Raw genomic sequence first — 18,292 nt, 5'->3', positions numbered from 1 at the left:
TTCCAATAAACTAACCTATCACAAGTGAAGAAAGCAGGTATGTTTCAATCAAACTTCACTCCTCCAAAAGTGTTTGCAGTTTGAAATCAATTGGACTTGTACTCTGAAATCATGTAAATCAGTGGTTCTCAAACTAGGGCCGCTGCTTGTTCAGGGAAAGCTCCTGGCGGGCTGGGCTGGTTTGTTTACCTGCCACGTCTGCAGGTTCGGCCAATCGAGGCTCCCACTGGCCACGGTTCGCTGCTTCAGGCCAATGGGGGCTGCAGGAAGGGTGGCCAGCACATCCCTCGGCCCGCGCCGCTTCCCACAGCCTCCATTGGCCTGGAGTGGCGAACCGCAGCTAGTGGGAGCCGCAATCGGCCGAACCTGCGGATGTGGCAGGTAAACAAACTGGCCCAGCCCGCCAGGGGCTTTCCCTGAACAAGTGGTGGCCCTAGTTTGAGAACCACTGATGTAGATGCTTTTGAAACTCCCAGCTTTAGATGCCTCAGGAGGGACTTGCAAGTAGACCTAGGCAAAAATTGGAATTTCTAGTTCATGGGAAATGTTTACATTTCAAAATTTGGTTTTGTTCTTATTTGAACCAAAACCAAATTTTTTCAAAATATCCTGTGACCTGAAGATTCAGAAAGTTTTTGTTTTGGAACCTGAAACATGTTTCGGAAACAACATATGCTCCCTAGTAGTTTTCTCCCACTTTTCAGACCTAGTGGAAGTGTGTGTGAAAAGCAGTACAACCTGGGGCTGTATTACCTTTACCAGGGAAACTGTAAAGAAACTGAGCCCACAGAGAGCCCGTTGTGGCTCTGGGAAAAGAGGAGTGATGGTACAAGAGACATAGCTAACTCTTCCCATTTCCACTCAGAGATAAAGTTTCAAGACTGAACCAGCTATTAAACTATAGTTTGCCCTGTGGATTTTCTAAACCCTTAGTTTCCCTCTGTGTACAGTTGTATCACCAAAGCCCCTTGCACTTTCCAGCTGTGCTTTAGAAAAAGTTTACATCCCTGGTGACTCATAGTTTAAAATATGAATTTTTACTTTTTCCCGGTAATGCAAGGGCTTCCTAAAAATGCCATACTTACTTGAAATGTTACAGTAGTCAAAGGAAACAGAACTAAATATTTGCCTGTAAAATTTGTGTAAATTCCCCTCATTCCCTGCATTTGTGTGTGGTTTGAGGAGTGCCCCCCTGATAGATAAAAATGAAATTAAACCTTAGTTTGCAGATGGCTGTTGTGTTGCAGCGATAGTGTTGCTGTCATTTGGGTGCCTAGAGTACATCTCCATGGGCTTCTTTTCTATAAAGATTTTAAATAAATATGACAGGAAGCCAATACCCTTCTGTCAATTCTAATGTCATAACAGCGAGTATTCAGAGCAAGAATACACAAGAGGTCTGCCTTCTCCTTTGAATGTAGTGTGAATAATAGGAATGCCATATTGGTTAATATAAAATTGTGCCATGAAAATAGAGGGTGAAAATCAGAAAATGGTTTCAGTCTTTTATTAAATTAGGAGTGTCCTCTTTACATCTGGTCTTTTTTTCCCTTTACTGGTGAAGATAACTTATCTATCCATTCATTAGCTGTATATTTGATTTGGGGAGGATGCGCCAACTTGCCTGCTGGTAGAATGATTCCTAAATACCAGATCAAAAAATGCCATCTCAAAAAGAATATGGAAGAAGGATTATAATTACTGGTGAATCCAAGTGGAAAAAATATAACAGCTCTTATATATCATTTTTGTAGTGTCCTATGTGCCTGTAGTGTCCTAACATAAGATTTGTTCAGTCTTAAAAGGGGGCTAGATTTTCTCACCATTGTGTAAATGTTATGGTGGTTTTATGTTGAGCTTTGCTATTGATTGTTTTAAAATTTGTTTCATCTTAATCCATGTAATAATGTCTGATTTGGTTAAATGAACAAGCAATTTATTTCATCCGTTCCTTTTGAAGATTTATTTAATATATTTTAAAATAGGTCATTTAGGGGGCACAAGCCTTTTCTCAGAGATGATGGTTTCCTTTTCCTTCCACAGGTGCAATTTCTCTCATCTGTGACCCTAGAATTCTTCACGTTCTCTCAGGATACTCTCTTCCTTATCCATTTGTGTTAGCCATTTGCCTCTTCTCTCAATATTCCATAATACTGGGATTGCTTTTATCCAAAGCCAATACCAATATGCAGGGAATATTGGCAGTGTCTATATAGATTTGTCCAGTCTCCCAACTCAGATTTTGTCCGCCCTCAAAAAAAAATAAAAAATGGATGGAGTAAGAAAGGCGTGTCCCACATAGACAGGATTTTTGCAAAGGATTTTGGTGGTTGTTTTCTAAGACCATGTGATTTCACTAGGCAAAATCCTCAGCTATACCAGCAAGTGCCTGCCATCTCACATTCAGTTGTGCATTTTCTAACCTGCAATGAAACTTAGGTTGCTCCTGATACCAAACTCATAATCTGGAATTTTAATACACCTCTACCCCGATATAACGCGACCTGATATAACACGAATTCGGATATAATGCAGTAAAGCAGTGCTCCGGGGGGGCAGGGCTGTGCACTCCGGCGGATCAAAGGAAGTTCGATATAACGCGGTTTCACCTATAACGTGGTAAGATTTTTTGGCTCCTGAGGACAGCGTTATATCGGGGTAGAGGTGTACCAGTTGATGATTCTGTAAGTCACAAGGATGGTTATTCAGGAATACTGAGTAGTCTGACTGGGGACACCGATTGTCTAAAGCCTCATTGTCATTGGCCAAATGGACCTTTTAATGATAATACACCAACTTCAAGTGGGCATGGCTGGGGTAGTGTCACTGGAAGAACAAAACACCTTGTGCCTATCATGTTAAATGGAGTGGGTAGGAGTGTGCGTAGGAAGGCAGTTAAAGGAGAAAGATATAGGAGCAGCTAGTGGGGAGCGGAGGAAGGAAGAGAGGAGGATCAGTTTTTAAAAATGTATTCTTTTCAGTTTCTTCTGTCACCCCCCTCAAAATGTTGAGCTCCTCTTTCAGAAGTCCTATGGAACCTCCAGCCACTTGATTTTGCAAAAGCTAAAACTAAACTGGAACTGTTCAATACTGAGTTCTTACTATACAAAAAAAAAAAACTCCAAAGAGGCTTTTGAGCTAGGGCAGTGGTGTGCAAACTTTTCCAGTTGCACCCCTCTCCTCTTACCATTAATAGAATCAATCCGTACCCTCCCCCCCCACCCCCATTACTGCACAGACAAGACTTCCTCAGCAGCTGAGCTTGGGCTGAAGGCAGAGCTGGAGGCGGAACTGGGGATGGGGGAATATCTGGAGCTAGAGGCGGAGCTGGTCTTGGGGTGGAGAGGGAATGAGGGCATAGCTGGGCAAGGGGTGGAGTGGAGGTGGGGATGGGGCGTAGTGGGATTGGGAGTGGAGTTGGGCCTAGAGTTGGAGCTAGCCTAGAGGCAGAGCAGGACTGGAGGCTGCATGGGGTTGAGGGAGGAGTAGGGCTGGAAGTGTGGCGCTCTCTCCCTACCCCCTGTGGGGGCTAGCCCGGGTCCTACTGCATGCCCCCTGAACTTTTTTCTGTGCCTCCCTAGGGGGGCATGCCCCACAGTTCGGGGACCACTGAGCTTGGGGTTCCTGATAGTTCTTGTTACCCTAATAGGGAAAGACACCTAGTTTAATCAAACATACTAAAAAATAGGGAAAGCATATTTAACATTTTAAGAATTATCATAGTGGAAGGATTCATTATGTTTATAAATGTTTTTTCAAAAAGTGAAATTTAAAATTAGTAAGCCCTATTCTGCCATCAATAAATAATACCAGACGTGCTCACAGATTATTGGAGCCAAACACCATCATCTTTATGAATGCACACAGCCTGGTGTGCCTTATTGCTATATAATAACTTATTGTGACAAGTAGTATTTCCATTTTTTAATCGCTTTAATATCTATATTTATGATTCTTAATGTTCTATAGCTCAATTACTCTTTGATGTACTGGGACTCCATTACACAGATAAACTGTGCTGAGTACAAATGATCTACTGTACCAGGAGGGATCTCTGCATTTGCATATTAATGACATTCTATAAAAGTGATGGCTTAGACCATTAGCAAATAGAACTATTAAAATGTATGGAACAGAGTTTATATGTCTAATTGCACATCAGACGAAAGGGAAGTCCTTTTGAGCTAAACAAGGAAACCAGGCAAGCTTCTTAAAGGAACTATTGCTAATCTAAACTCACTAGATGCTGGAAAACAAAAAAGGAGAACATTGCATTGTGTAGATTGTCCCTGATTTCACAGCTTAGGATATGAAGGACATCTTAAAGCAAATGCTACTATGTATTTGTTATATTTCCCCATCAAAGGCTAGATGTACTAGAACTAGGCCAGTGTTTAGGCAGACTACATATTCTTGCTGGGGACATATCACAGCTGACGCCTCAGAAACACTGCTTCAAATTGGTCTATAGTCAAGAAAGACCGTACTACCATGTGGACAATGAGGTAAAATCTATAATTTTATCTGGAATTTAAATATAACTATCCTCTGAGGACTGTTCCATTACTTCTCCCTTTCAGGCATTTAATATACATAATCTTTTTTATTTCTGTTCCCTCCCTTCTGTAAACTACTAATAAATACTCCTGTTGTTTATCTGAGGTTAAATTAGGTTTTGACTGCTTGGACTGGGAAACATTACCGACTTGCACTCCTGAAAGAAACTCATCTGCTTGCTCCAAGTAGGCAGAGAAGGGTGAACATAAGAGCCTGTAAATGGGTCAGTAACATGGAGAAAACTGTAATCTTCTAGCAGTGTCAGCGAGTTATGGGTAAGAGAGTGAGCACAAGAAGACCAAATGCCCTAAGGGTACAAAGTTCCATTATACATATTAAAGTGAACTATCAGCCTTAGTAGCTTCTGGAACAAGCAACATCCATTCAAATAATCATAATGCTGGAATATGACATATAATGCAGCTAAACTTAACTAGAAAATTTAGCAAGTTTTTGTTGCACCAATTAGCAGTAAAATAACTAACGTTATTGATATTGAAGTGATCATAATTGACTTTGATTTTGATACCTATTAAAGTAAATAAGTGGTGTTGCCTCACTATCCTCAGACTCGACAGGAGAGCTATACCTTATCCATTGTCACAGCTTTCATAAACATTTAAGGGGCTAGAGACTTTTTTCACCCCAGTTGGAAGCTTATACTCTGAAGATTTCCGTTAAAATCCTCTGAATGTTCATGTTTTAAATCCCATTTCTGCAGATTTGTATTCTTCTGGTATTTCCATTTATATTTTTAATGTCATACTTTCCAAATGCCAAATCGTGGTCCCTGAAATCAGTGGAAGTTTTGCAGTTGATTTTAATACCATATTTTGACCCTATATATTAAACCCAGGGGAATAGTAGAAAAGAAAAAAGCGACCCAGTGTGATGCTATTGGGAATATTAGATATTTCTGTTGGAAAAGGAATTAAGATTCTGCCTCTTGCAGCTGCAGCCCAGTGGCTAGCCTTAGGGGTGGCGGAAGGAGAGTGGAAGGTTTCTGCTTTCCGTCGTCGATCTGAGCTCTTCTTCTCCAAGTTGAAATTGAAATCTAGTCTGTGTTAAGAAACAGGCACTTAAACAAAGTCCTGATGTTGTCAGAATGTGTTTTTTAAAGACTCTGTGCCATGTCCTCTGTTACATTAAAATATTTTTGGCTGAACAACTCTGTTAAAGGTGAATGATAAAGTAAAAGAATATTTTTGAATTTGGCTTCCTGGTTCCTTAATGATCTATTAATACAGACTTACGTGTAAGATGAATGTTCTGTGTGTTTCCTGCATTTGACATACCAGGAATTTCAGGTACTAAGGCTTATCAGCCCTTGATGCCTCTGTTAATGGAAACTGGCATTGCAGCTCAGAGTGCAGCTGGATGCACTATGCAAATCCTGCTAAGATCTTGCCAAAGACTGTAAGGAAAGAGAGGGAAGCCAGGACCTGATGTTTCATATGTGGAAAACAAGCATGAACATCCATGCTTTGTGGGGGGGAAATTGTAAGACAATCTTTAATATATTAAAGAAGAAAGGAAGAAAAAGTCATCAAACCTTTATCCCTCCAGAAAGTCCATTGACAAGTCGGAAACCTTCTCTGGAGAGTAGGGGGCAGTATAAGCCACAAAAATTAAATTCTGGGCATGTATGGGTTGCAGAGATACCTGTTGAATGTGAACTAATGCAAGTCTGTCTTCCTGAGTCTGCAGACAGCTCCAGTGCCTTTACTGCTTCCCAGAGCTAACAGTAGTACAGTGGAATTTACAAGAACATAGTTATTTTACATTTGTGTTGATTTCACTCTACAGTTACTGTAGAAAGCTTTGAACAACAGCAGAGGTACGCATTGGCGCCATGCTCAGACAGGCAACTATACAAAACATGGAAGATCTTAGAAAGTTAAACTAGCAGAGACTTCTCTTCATAACAGTCAGGAATCTCTTGTGTTTGAGGCAAGGATACAGAGTGAAAAGGAAGAACTTCACATTCCATTGCTCAAAGAAGTAGGAGGGTGTAAGATGTAAACTCATCAAATGCCTACTGGTCAGAGGGTGAGGTTCAAGTAGGAATCTGAGTAGATTAGTGGCGCAGTTGATATTGACCGAGAATCTCACTGCTAACCAGCTGCCCTATCTGTTTTAATGTCTGTGGCTAGTTCTCTGGCTGATAAGCATTTTACTTCCATAAATTAGATTTTCCTTTGAATGTTGTCACCATTTAAATAAAATTTACTTTTAGTATGTTTAAAACATTTGCCATTTTTTCCACATAAATGGCTACAGACATTAAATGTACATAACAAACACATATGACAGCTGTTGCTTGTGCAGACTTCATCATTGAATTCCCTGGGAGTCACTTGTATGTTAGAATGACCAGGCTGAGCCCTAATTAATGAAGCAGCAGCTGGACTATATACAAATATAGTGGGTCTATAGAAAAGGTGAAATACTTAATTCCTTCTGTTCACAAAACAAAAGCTTAACAAACTCTGTTTATAGTTCCATATACTCCAATGTTAGTGCTTGCCAAACAATGTGAGGTAAGATTGTGGGGCGAGGGGAGATGTTCCCTAAAATGGGTTTCTCCTATGGATAATAGAGCATTAAGAAAGGTAGATGAAAGAGAGGCTGGTGAGAGAATGTCTTTAAAAATTTTTATCCAGGCTATGCACCCCAGTAGGCTGATACTGAATATCAGCCAGACAAATATCAGTCAGTTGCTATTAAATTTAATTTAATGAATTAAATTAGAACATCCCATTTACTTGTATATGAATAACAAAACTAGTTATTGTTAATATAGGATATTGTTAATATAGGATATTTGACTCCTACTTAAGATTTGTGAAATTGCATTCATTTGCTGTATAGAAAAGGGAGACAATTTGGAAGGGTTGGAGCTTTCACATGGGATTTATTCAAATTCAGACCAGTACATGGAACAATGAAATTGTTTCCCAAGTATAATATAATGTGTGTATGTGTGTACATACATAAATATGTACACTGCGTTGCCTATTTTTTGTTAGTGGAAACATTATCTGCAACTTTTTTTAGCTTAGTTTTTAATATTTGCCAAAGTTCTCAGGTTGTCTTGTTATAGTACACAAGGCTAGGAGGTTCAACAGTGCCATCTTGTGGATCATCTTGCAGGTTTCAAAACGTGGTTTTGGTTGGCATACAAACAACCTCGACAGCATAGCATGTTGTAGAATCTCAGATACGGAATGTCTGTGTGCAATCAAGCAGAATATTTCCCTCTGGTAGCCAGCCAGGCTAATTATTACTTTTGTGTCCTGAAAATTAATAACCCAAATATATTATAAGCAAATCAGAAAGTATTTCAGGCCAACTGATGAGCAGTGCGCTTGTTGTTATTCTTACTTTGTTTGCTGGGAAATGTGTTTTTAATCATCTCAGTGTGTGTTTAATCATCTCAATTTGTTTTCGTAGACAATGTCAGAATCAAAGGCAACCAGGTACACTCAAACACCTCTGTGAAGTTGTATATAGGAGACCTTCAAAATGGCACTAAACTAAAATTGAAAATAGTTAACTCTTGTTTTGTAACAATGACATACAAATTCCCAAATAACTTTGAAGGCTAAGCTGGATGGGTTGAATGTCTCACTAGTTGTTGTTTTATTTTTATTTTTTTTAATTCCAGAAGGCTAAGGGCAGGATCGAGGTCTGAAGTTTTGTCCACTGAAATCAGTGAGCACAGGTGAACTCCAGGCTGGAAGGTTTAGAGAACCTTAGGGATTCTTACAACAAATGTTGGTGGCCTCAGGGTGCGGCCACCAACTCTTGCTGGTGGCCACTCTGACAATTTTTCCTAAAATACTTAATTAACCTTGGGGAAAACATATAAATATGCCCATATACATGTCCAAATCATTGTAATTCATTTATGTAGGGGTTTATTTGCAGACTCAATAATAAAAATAATGTACAGTTGTCTCTATTCTTTACGGGACCTAAACAGAATAGAAACACACATCAGGTGCTTTGCATGTTGTCTTGTTTCTTGTTTCTTTTGCCTTTTTGGTTGCCTTTTTTAAGACTTGATAGCTACTAAGTCTGCTATCAAAAAGTGGTATTAACATACAACAAATAGTCTGCTGTGAAAAGTAGTTACTCAGCCTTGGCCAGCCTGGGGACAAATTAAGTCCTGAATGAGGAAGTGGGTATGGAGGCAGTGGGGGCCAGGGGCAGTGGGGGCACTGGGGGAGGTAATGGGGGCCAGGAGTGTTATGGGGGGGAGTTGAGTTCAGGGCCAGAGCCCGCCACTGTGAGGCAGGGGAACGGATCCCAAAGCCAGTGGCTGGGGCCTGTCATCCACCACCCCAGGGCTGAAACCCTTCCCCACCACTCCCAGTGAAGGTGGGGAACTCACTGGCTGCCTGCTCCTCCAGCTTTTTTGTCTCCCGAGGTGGCCCAACCACTGCTGGAGGCCTATGGGGAGGGGCTGCTGCTTTGCCCCCCTCTCCCCCACCATCACCGCACAGGAGGCTGTGGCCACAAGAAAAGCCCCTGGTGGCCGCATTTGAGAAATGCTTGTGAACCTTATTGCTCGCTTTCCCATGAGTGAGATCAGTTACATACTAGCTGCATACTGTAACACAAATACAGAATAGCCATCAAAATAGGAACTTTTAATACGTGCTTGTAGATGGGCAATTGGAGATCAATGGATAATTCGCATCACGATACAATTGATCCTTTCCAATTTGCTTGCCCTCACCCATTGTCCAGGAGAGAGTGCATGATCTTTCATTGGAAATCAAGCATGAAAATTGGATACCAAGTCATAAAAAGCCCTGTCCCTTCTCCAGCAACTCCCTACCCACCTGCGAGGGGGGGGGGGGAAGAGTGGTGGTTGTAACAGGTGCACAATGCCTGTCTACTGCTGTGTACCCAGGCTCAAGGTCCAGGTATCCCTCAGAGGTATAAATTGAGTCCTTACTACGCCTTGTGCCCCTCTTCAGCCACACAGTCCAAGACATAATCTAGCCTTTACCTGGGACCAGTATTTGTCCTTCTGATTCTGTAATTGGAGAGCCCAGTTAAGAGTCACAAGACATAATGCTGGGAGATTCAAGAAGAGATGGACAGCTCCAAATATCTCTATCACTTTTTGGAACTAAAAAGCAGGATCTTGTGTATTTCTGTAGTTCCTGGCCCCTTAGCAGCTCCTGCAACTATTAAACATTTTTCTCTCACTTATAGTAGAGTTTAACTGGCTCCTTAAATAGCCTTGCTGTAGGTTAATGTGGATGGTGCTTACCAGGGTCAAGGCAAGCAAAGAACTATGGCCCAGATCCACAAAGGGACTTGGGCACATAGGAAATCACAGGAACAACACTGGCATCTACAAAGCCTGAGTTAGGTGCCTAGGCTCCCTGTACAATGCTTGGGGAGAGAGGGGCCTGAGATCCCCCAAATCCTGGAACCATGTAAGCTAGGCCATGAAAAACATGTCACGGACCATGAAATCTGGTCTTTTGTGTGCTTTTACCCTTTACAGATTTCACTGGGGAGACCAATGAAATTGGTCTCAAATTGGGGGTCCTGACCCAGAAGGGAGTTGCTGGGAGGTCGCAGTATTGCCACCCTTACTTCTGTGCTGCCTTCAGACCTGGGTGGCCGGAGAGCGGCAGCTGTTGGCCAGGCGCCCAGTTCTGAAGGCAACGCCTCACTACCAGCAGCTCAAAAAGAAGGGTGGCAATACCATACCATGCAACCCTTACTTCTGCGCTGCTGCCTTCAGATCTGGGTGGCCGGAGAGTGGCAGCTGCTGACTGAGGGCCCAGCCCTGCAGGCAGCAGCACAGAAGTAAGGGTGGCAATACCATACCATGTCAGTGGCTCTGCCTTCAGAGCTGAGATCCTAGCCCGTAGCCGCTGGTGTCCAGCTGCCCAGCTCTGAAGGCAGCACCGCTGCCAGCAGCAGCACAGAAGTAAGAGTAGCAGTACTGCAAACCCCCCTCCCCCATAACCTTGTGACCCCACCACAATTGTAGGACCTCTACAATTACAACACTGAAATTTCAGAATTAAATAGCTGAAATCATGAAATTTACTATTTAAAAAACCCTGTGACTGAAATTGACCAAAATGGACCGTGAATTTGGTAGGGCCCTACCAGTGGGAGATGCCCTGCCCCTCTCAGGTAGTTCAGCCCTTAAGTCTGGGATGCAGGGAGGTGCCTAGCTCTGCTTGCAGTCCAAGCCAGGAACCCCTGTCCTGGAGTCAGGTGACTTAGGTGACTAAGCTGTTTCTTGCGAGAATGAGTTATGCAGGTGCCTAACTCCATGCAAGATGGCCCAATGCCCTCTCTCATAACCTGTAGAACAGTGGTTAGGAGACTCACCTAGAGTATGAGTGAGAGCCTAGTTCAAGTCCCTTTAGATGAAGAGAAGGGATTTGAGCAGGGAATCTGCCATCTCTCAGGTATGTGTTCTGACCACTAAACTGGAGGTTATACAGCAAGTCTTGTACAATTACTGTTTAATTATACAGTTATTTAAAGTGGACCAGCTTCAACAGGAGAGTTTGAGAAAGACCCACATCAGAATATCTCATAGACCAGTGGGTTAGGGCATTCACCTAAGAAATGTAGTTGATCTTTCCCTGTTCAAGTCCCACCTTATCAGGCAGAAGCGGCACTAAAACCTGGGTCTACCATGTCCCAGCTGAGCACCCAATCCCCTGGATGAAAGGTTATGAGGGAGGTCATCTGTCTCCTGCTCTTTTGTGTGGAGTTAGGAATGCTCACAGCCCTGCTGGCGACAGTGCTCCTCTGCCTGTCTTCCCCCAGTTTGTGGATTGTGCTGGGGCTTAGGACACCTAGAGGGAGGCAGCAGTGCACATGCCCAGACTCAGAAACTTAGGTGTCTAGGGAATGTTCACATCAGAAACTTAGGTACCGAGTTTTGGCACCTACCGGGTTAGGCGGCAGCTGAGCAGGGGCTTTGTAGATCACCAAGAAGCCTAGAAATTGGATTTCAAGACCTTTGTAGGTTTGGCTCTACTTCCCTTCTCTTAGGGGAGAACACCTGTGTGCCAATCATCCCTGTTTAGGAGAGAGCACCCTCTTGTTTAGTAAAATATTTATCATTTTCTCATTTGTCTCAAACTATCCTAGCCCAGTAAAAAGGTGTGTGCTTATATTTCTCTCCAAGTGTCCTCCTTGAGGTTTGACAACTTGATTCAGTGTTGGCAGACTGGAAATCTTTTGAGAACTCTGCTTCTGCTCAGACACATAGTACTGCATGGTTTTAGATGGTTCAGGTATACTATCGGTTGAACCCAGGAAGGACAATGACATGTGAAAGTGTAACCTACCTGATCATAGAGGAAGTTTCTTCTTAGCCTCCATCACATAGAGGTTAACTTATGCCCTAGAGCATGAGGGTTCATAGACATTTTACATTTTTGTATCCTAACTGATGTGATTATGGATGTGTTCAAGTCATATAAATGTCTAATTCTGTTTTTGAATCATACTAAACTCCTTGCCTCAATAATACCTTCTTGCAGTGAAATCTGTAGATTAATTATGCGCTCTTTAAAAAGTATTTTCTTTTATCAGTTTTAAATGTGCTGCCTCAATCTCTAATATGGAAAGCCCTCCATGCTTCTGATTCTTTCCCTTGCCCATCTCTGTACCCTTTCGATTTCATCTGTCTCTCTCGCTGTGGAGTGGCCAGGATTGAATGCGGTATTCTAAACAAGGGTTATAATTAACATTTTCAGTATTGTTTCTATTCCCTTCTTTATTCATCCTAACATTTTTGTTTGGTTTTCTAACCACCAGTGCACAATATATCAGTAGCTCAAATTATTCCTTCTGGTGTTCAGGGCTTTGCATTAGTCTGCACTGAATTTCATCTGTCGCTGTGCTTCTCCATCATCTAGCTCTGTGAGGGCAGTGGAGAATTTCTCACAATTTTTTTCTAATCTTGACTTCCCAAAGTAATTGTGTTAGCTGCCGAATTTTACGATCTCACTGTTTATCCCCTTTTCCACAACACTGATAAAGATATGAAACAACACTGGTCCTAGTATGGAAAGTTGACTCCCATGTTGGAAGTTAGCAATTTATTTCTTTATTTGTTTTCTGTTTCTTGCACTTTTTCTTCATGCTCCTATCTCCCAAATAATTAACTCTATAAAGATAATGAGCATCATCAATGTGTACAACAGGGTTCAAATACTGAATTATGCAGTCTCTCCCTTAAAATAATGTAATATTATGCATTCTCTAGGGACTTTCATATTATTAATTTTTAACCCCAACATATGGTCATTCTTTACAGTATATCTGTGAGATTTGAACTCACAGATTTAAAACCCCTGCAGAATGAAGACATAAGCTTTTAGTATTCGTAATACCTTATTTCATCTAGTTTAGTGGTCTTTTCAAGTATTCTATCTTCTCTATGATTTTCTTGTAATGTTAGTAAACACCTTGTTTAAGCTTCGGTACTATGAAGTAATAGAACTCTCTATCTTACTTGGATACTTTCAGTGCAAATGAACCCAGTAAAATTTGTGATGTTTAAAAGGTGCAATTTTTGACAGTATTGCACATATAAAATTGGAATAAGTGCTTTGTACATTCAAATCTTAAATGTGGGCTTTTTCTCCACCTATTATAATAAAACTAGAATTCCTTATGAAAGTATTTTCATGAACTTTAAACAATCCTGGCAAATGTAGCCTTGTATTCCTTAAATAAGACCTACTTTACCTTTTATTTAAACTTAAATAAATGTGTCTATCAAATATAAAATAGTAAAAGCATGTATAAGAATTCTATTTTAGTAACAGTAATTTTTTTTTCACTTTTTTGTTTACTAAAGCCTAGAAAAAGTAATGTTGCATCTTCAAAACAACATCTGTCAAACCAATTTTCATCAGATTAAATATATCCTCAAAGCAACCATCACAGGTTATAAAATACTAGAAATGTAGGTTGTACTTAGCATAAAACACCAATAGAATTTAAAGCACTTGAAAGTGTGTTACAAATGTAGCAATGATAGCCTGCTCTTTTCTTGGGGTCTGCTGACATGCTCACCTCCCCCAACCCCTATTTTTCGCAGGTGTTTCTGAGCAACAGTAGTGTATGTTGGACTACTGCAAACACAGTAAATGTCTCAGTGCAGTGGTTCTAAAACTGTAGGCTTTGGGGCTCGTCTAATGGTTCACAGAATTAAACATTCTGAGAACCAAGCAGTAGGGGTCGGGATGGGAGGTGCATCTGTAAGAAGATCTCTCATAAAGTGGTCCTGTGAATCAGAGTGAGAGAACTACTGATTCAGTGTACCATGTCCTTTTGTTATCCTTTTAAATCTGCATTGGCACATGTCATAGTTATTCAGATCTTCAAAGACAAAAGCTGAGGATCTTGATTTTCAAAGATCTTTGGGGGACAAAGAGGTCTAGCAGAAATGGACAGGAGAGCCAGTGGATTTAATGTAGCATACAAACATATACTGTAACCCAATCGTTTATAGCTATGACTAGGTTTCCTTTTTTTCTGCTAAAGAAGAAATAGGATATGACTGTGCACTTACTGACAGGTTACTGTCCCTTTCACTGGGGGGGTTGGACTGGCATCAGGTTGGCCCCACAGTCAGGGCAACAAAGTGGTATAAAGCTACCTTTGACTCTTTGACATAGCATGGGTGGATTAGACTAGAGCATTTGGGCCACTTTAGACAAGAAGAGAGAAGTCGAGGCTGCTGTCAGAGGAAAACGACTCTGGTATGTAAGTTAAAATCAGTTCAGTATGGATCTTTACTGTAGGAAAAAAATTAAAACGATTGCTTGTTACCATTTGGGTTGTTTTTCTTTTGCTGCAGTGGTTCTACGGGATTTGTTAATGTAGCAGTCTATACTACAGTTAGCATTAAGGATTTCTGTGATTTAGCTGAAGTTTATGGTAGGCAATTACGCCCTAGTACTGGGCAGTGCTGGTAGAAGCCAGGGCTGGAATTTAAGAAGGGTGAATTAAATCTGAGGAATATCAGGAAACGAGTATTCCTAATTTTTGTCTCAGCTGTCTCATTAGTTAGTTCTGCTATACCATCTGAAATGCTATCCTCAAACAGCTCTTGAACTAAATTGATTAGGAGGGCGATTTTAAAGACTTTCAGAATCTTCAGTGTAATTTCTTTGGCAAGAGCAAGACAGAGTACGACCAAATAAAAAAAAAAAGCACAAACCTAGCATGAGTTCTCAGCTTGTTACCTTCATTGGGAGTTCAAGGGGCTGGGTACCTTGTAGGAACAAGTTCTTTGAATAATATGACACAGAAGACCAGAATTCCCAAAAGGCATTGTAGAGCTTGCAATTGGAAGAGGTGTTTTAAAACAATTGTGATGTCAAAAATTCCCTTTTTTTAAACTCAAGTATTGCTTCTAGCCACACCCGCCCTCTTTTTTTAAAAGCAGCAGGAAGCATGGTTCACATAATGGTGTGTGGTGGCAGGTTGACAAAGCATAGCAGGTCCAGTACACACAAGCTTTGTGCAGGAAATACAAACCTGCTTTTGAATTTCATGCATCATCAGAGCACAGTGAATACTGAAAGGTCATGGTGAGAATATAAGAAAAAAATCCATCAGATTCAGATTTGCCATTATGTAGCCTCCTTAAAAATGTCATGGCAGAAAATAATTGTGTTCCTGTGATTTAAAACTAGGTTTTCATGTATTATTAAAGAATCATTTGCCATTCATTTTTCTTTGTTTACTAATCATTTCCTTTCATATGTCTTTAAGTGTTTAATGAAAGTTTCTCCATAAAGTTTGTAAATGGAATCTTTGACTACTGCTCTGAAATCCAGTGTATCTGTGTTGCGTGTAACCTCCATCCACCAACATAGCTAGTGTGAAATTAAGATGTTGGGTTCCAGATACCGCCTATTAAATAGTATTAAAAGAGAATTAATTAAAATATTCTTCTGCCATTACAGGTGCTTTCAAATGGATTTGTCTTACTAGCTGACCTCTCTCTATTGTTTTCCTGTCAAACTATTCTTTTCCTTTCTTCCTTGCTATTTTTAGTTTTCTAGAAGAGATGATTTGTGCTGTTACAACAAGAAGAGCAGGATGTTCAGATAATATAGTGATCTAATACTATTTTAACTGATGGTTAAGACTTAATTAAATCACTATTTATGATTAAAAACTTATTCTGTTTGCTGGCTGTGTATGTCCTCTGAACATCTAATAAGAGAATTTTTTTTTAAAACTATAGGATTCATTAATGTTTGCAAAGAGTTGTGCAGTTGTAAAGTGCTGTGTAATATTCTTATGATGAATCATCTGGCTGATTGCTTAGTTCATCTTTCAGGGTTTTTTTTTTTCTTTATGGGGTTATGTGTATTGTAGAGTTTTTTTGGTGCTGATGTGGAACTGAAATTAACAATAATCTAAGGCCCCAATCCTGCGATGAATTCTACACAAACATACTGCTGCATTTGCCCAGAACTCCACAGAAATCAGTAGGGCGCTGAGCAAGTGGAGGAATAAACTTATGACTCCCACAGGTGGTACCAGTTTAGTTGAACCAGTGCTAGTACCTGTGGGAGTGTGTTTTGTACAGTTCTCTCGTGTAGACAAGGATTGGAGTCAAACTCTGCTTTGGTCCAACTTTTATAAAGGTGAATGAGAGTTTGCATGTGGGAAAAGCAAGAGCCAAATTTGCTTCTTAGAGTGTAAGATTTTGTTTATAACAGACATGCTTCTATATCCTTGTATTTGGAGTGGTAATGTTATAAACATTTCTGATAAAAGTACTGGGTATTGCTTTTTCTGAGGCTCAGAAAACTTATTCTTCTTGACTAACAAGCATAAACTTGCAACCTGTTTTTATTCTGCATCACAGCAGCAAGTTTAGTCTAACTACTAGTATCATCATCTTTTGCAGCACAAATATACAAAGTCTAAAAATACAGCCGGCAGCTTTGATGTGTAAATTGAGGATTTGCAAACCACTACAAACAAAAGACCCCTAACTTTAAATAAGCAACACAGTGTTGTTGGACTAGTCTACTACTGCCCATCAATTAACTTGAAGATACAGCAGCCAAAGAAAAGTTCCATAAGTGTTTTTGGCTCTAATGGGCTAATTAGTGTGGCAAAACAAGGTTGAAGGGAGAATTTGTCTTTTCTATTTCAAGCATCCATTAATTGCCAAGAATACCCAGAGTCATCTTATATTAGGTTGACAAAGTCTTAGTGCTGCTGTACCTGTGTTCTTTTTCCCCCGAGGGTAAGTAAAGTTTAACAAATCAATTAAATAACTATAATCTTTCTTATTTTCCAGCCCACCTAAACCAACGGTGTTCATCTCCGGTGTCATTGCAAGAGTGAGTTTACATGTTAATTTCTTTTCAGTCCTTTGATTAAGAGCCTTTTCATTTCATCACTGATTAGAGAAAGATTTTTAATTGTGATCTTTTCCCTTCCCTCTCATATTTGACTTGATTGGGGTTTATATTTATACTTTATTTAAGCCTGCTTAAGTATTTTTTATTTGATTAGGTTATGGATGAATAGATATATTGAAATTGTTTCTACTGTTTTAGTTTGTGAGTTTAAAAATGTGAAGCTATTGGACTTTGTCCTATATCCTTGATGCTACTGCATCACTTTTTTCAAAACTTGTTACATATGGGCCATCTCCAGTAGCTTGATCCATGTGGATAGACACCTGCTGAAATCAAATGGGCACCACACAAGCATAAGGGTCCATCCACACAGATCCAACTGCACGATCTAACTCCGTGCATGTGATATATAGAAGCACTTGCATCCTTATTGCATCTCAGACATAAACGTCTCGTTAAAATTATATTGTGGGGAGATGCATAGATGTAATCAAGTAATGAGAATCCTGAAAAACTGAGCTTAACAAGTGCAATTGCCTACATTAACATTATTAGCTCCATCACTGTGCACATACACAGGACTACATGTGCAACCCTTACTTACAAATGTGAGCACCTTTCATGTAAATAGTCCATTAAAGTCAATGGGATTACTTGTGGGCATACTGATGTAAACGTTTCACAGTCTAGTTTCTTCTGGATTAACTTTTTTCTAACAACTGTCAGTGCTCAAAAATGATAAATATGTGTTTTAGTTGCTTCCTATAATTATAATAGAGCTAAGGCATGAATATCAACATGATGTGATTAACATTAATTTGCCATGAATTTAATAATAATTCTTGCCCAAGCTCACTGTAATTGTCAGTGTATGGAATGTAACATAATCTCCCTATATACTCAGAATAAATTACCTAAGCTTGTATCAACCATATTACCACCAATTGGTGAGGTGAAACTAAGCTAAGTGTGGGTTAAATGAGTGTAAATAAATTCGTTACAGTTATGTTTTGTTTGACTCAGACCCAATGCCCTTACTAGACTGCAGTGCTCAGTTGGTAAGTTTCATTTATTTTCTGGGGCTGGAGCCAGAGGACCATTTAATCAGTGGTCAAGCTGCTGTGAATAGTCTTGTCAGAATCAGTTAAGAAGAATTTGCACTCTTGTATGTGCCTGGCCACCACAATGTCCTCTGCAAGACTTAAGTCCTGCAATGGAACTGTAGTGGGCGCCAGTGGAGAGGCCAAGCACACACTCCCTGTGAACTGTGAAAGGTTTCCATGCCAACCCAGCCTGATGGTGGTAATTGGGATAGATCCATACTGGGGAAG

General features: G+C 40.3%; 1 protein-coding gene across 1 annotated transcript in view; it reads left to right on the top strand.

The window, feature by feature from the left end:
- The window catches only part of DAP (death associated protein), an 83,136-nt gene that overhangs the window by 57,780 nt on the left and 7,064 nt on the right, over nucleotides 1-18,292 (top strand). The window contains exon 3 of the mRNA XM_026659122.2: nucleotides 16,898-16,940. Within this exon, the coding sequence (XP_026514907.1) occupies nucleotides 16,898-16,940 (43 nt within the window). The remainder of the gene's footprint in view (nucleotides 1-16,897; nucleotides 16,941-18,292) is intronic.

Source organism: Terrapene carolina, unplaced genomic scaffold, assembly GCF_002925995.2.
Source record: "Terrapene carolina triunguis isolate 2854851 unplaced genomic scaffold, T_m_triunguis-2.0 Scaffold580, whole genome shotgun sequence".
Lineage (NCBI taxonomy): Eukaryota > Metazoa > Chordata > Testudines > Emydidae > Terrapene > Terrapene triunguis.
The sequence above is the reverse complement of the archived record's forward strand: the minus strand, read 5'-3'. Positions and strand labels throughout refer to the sequence as shown.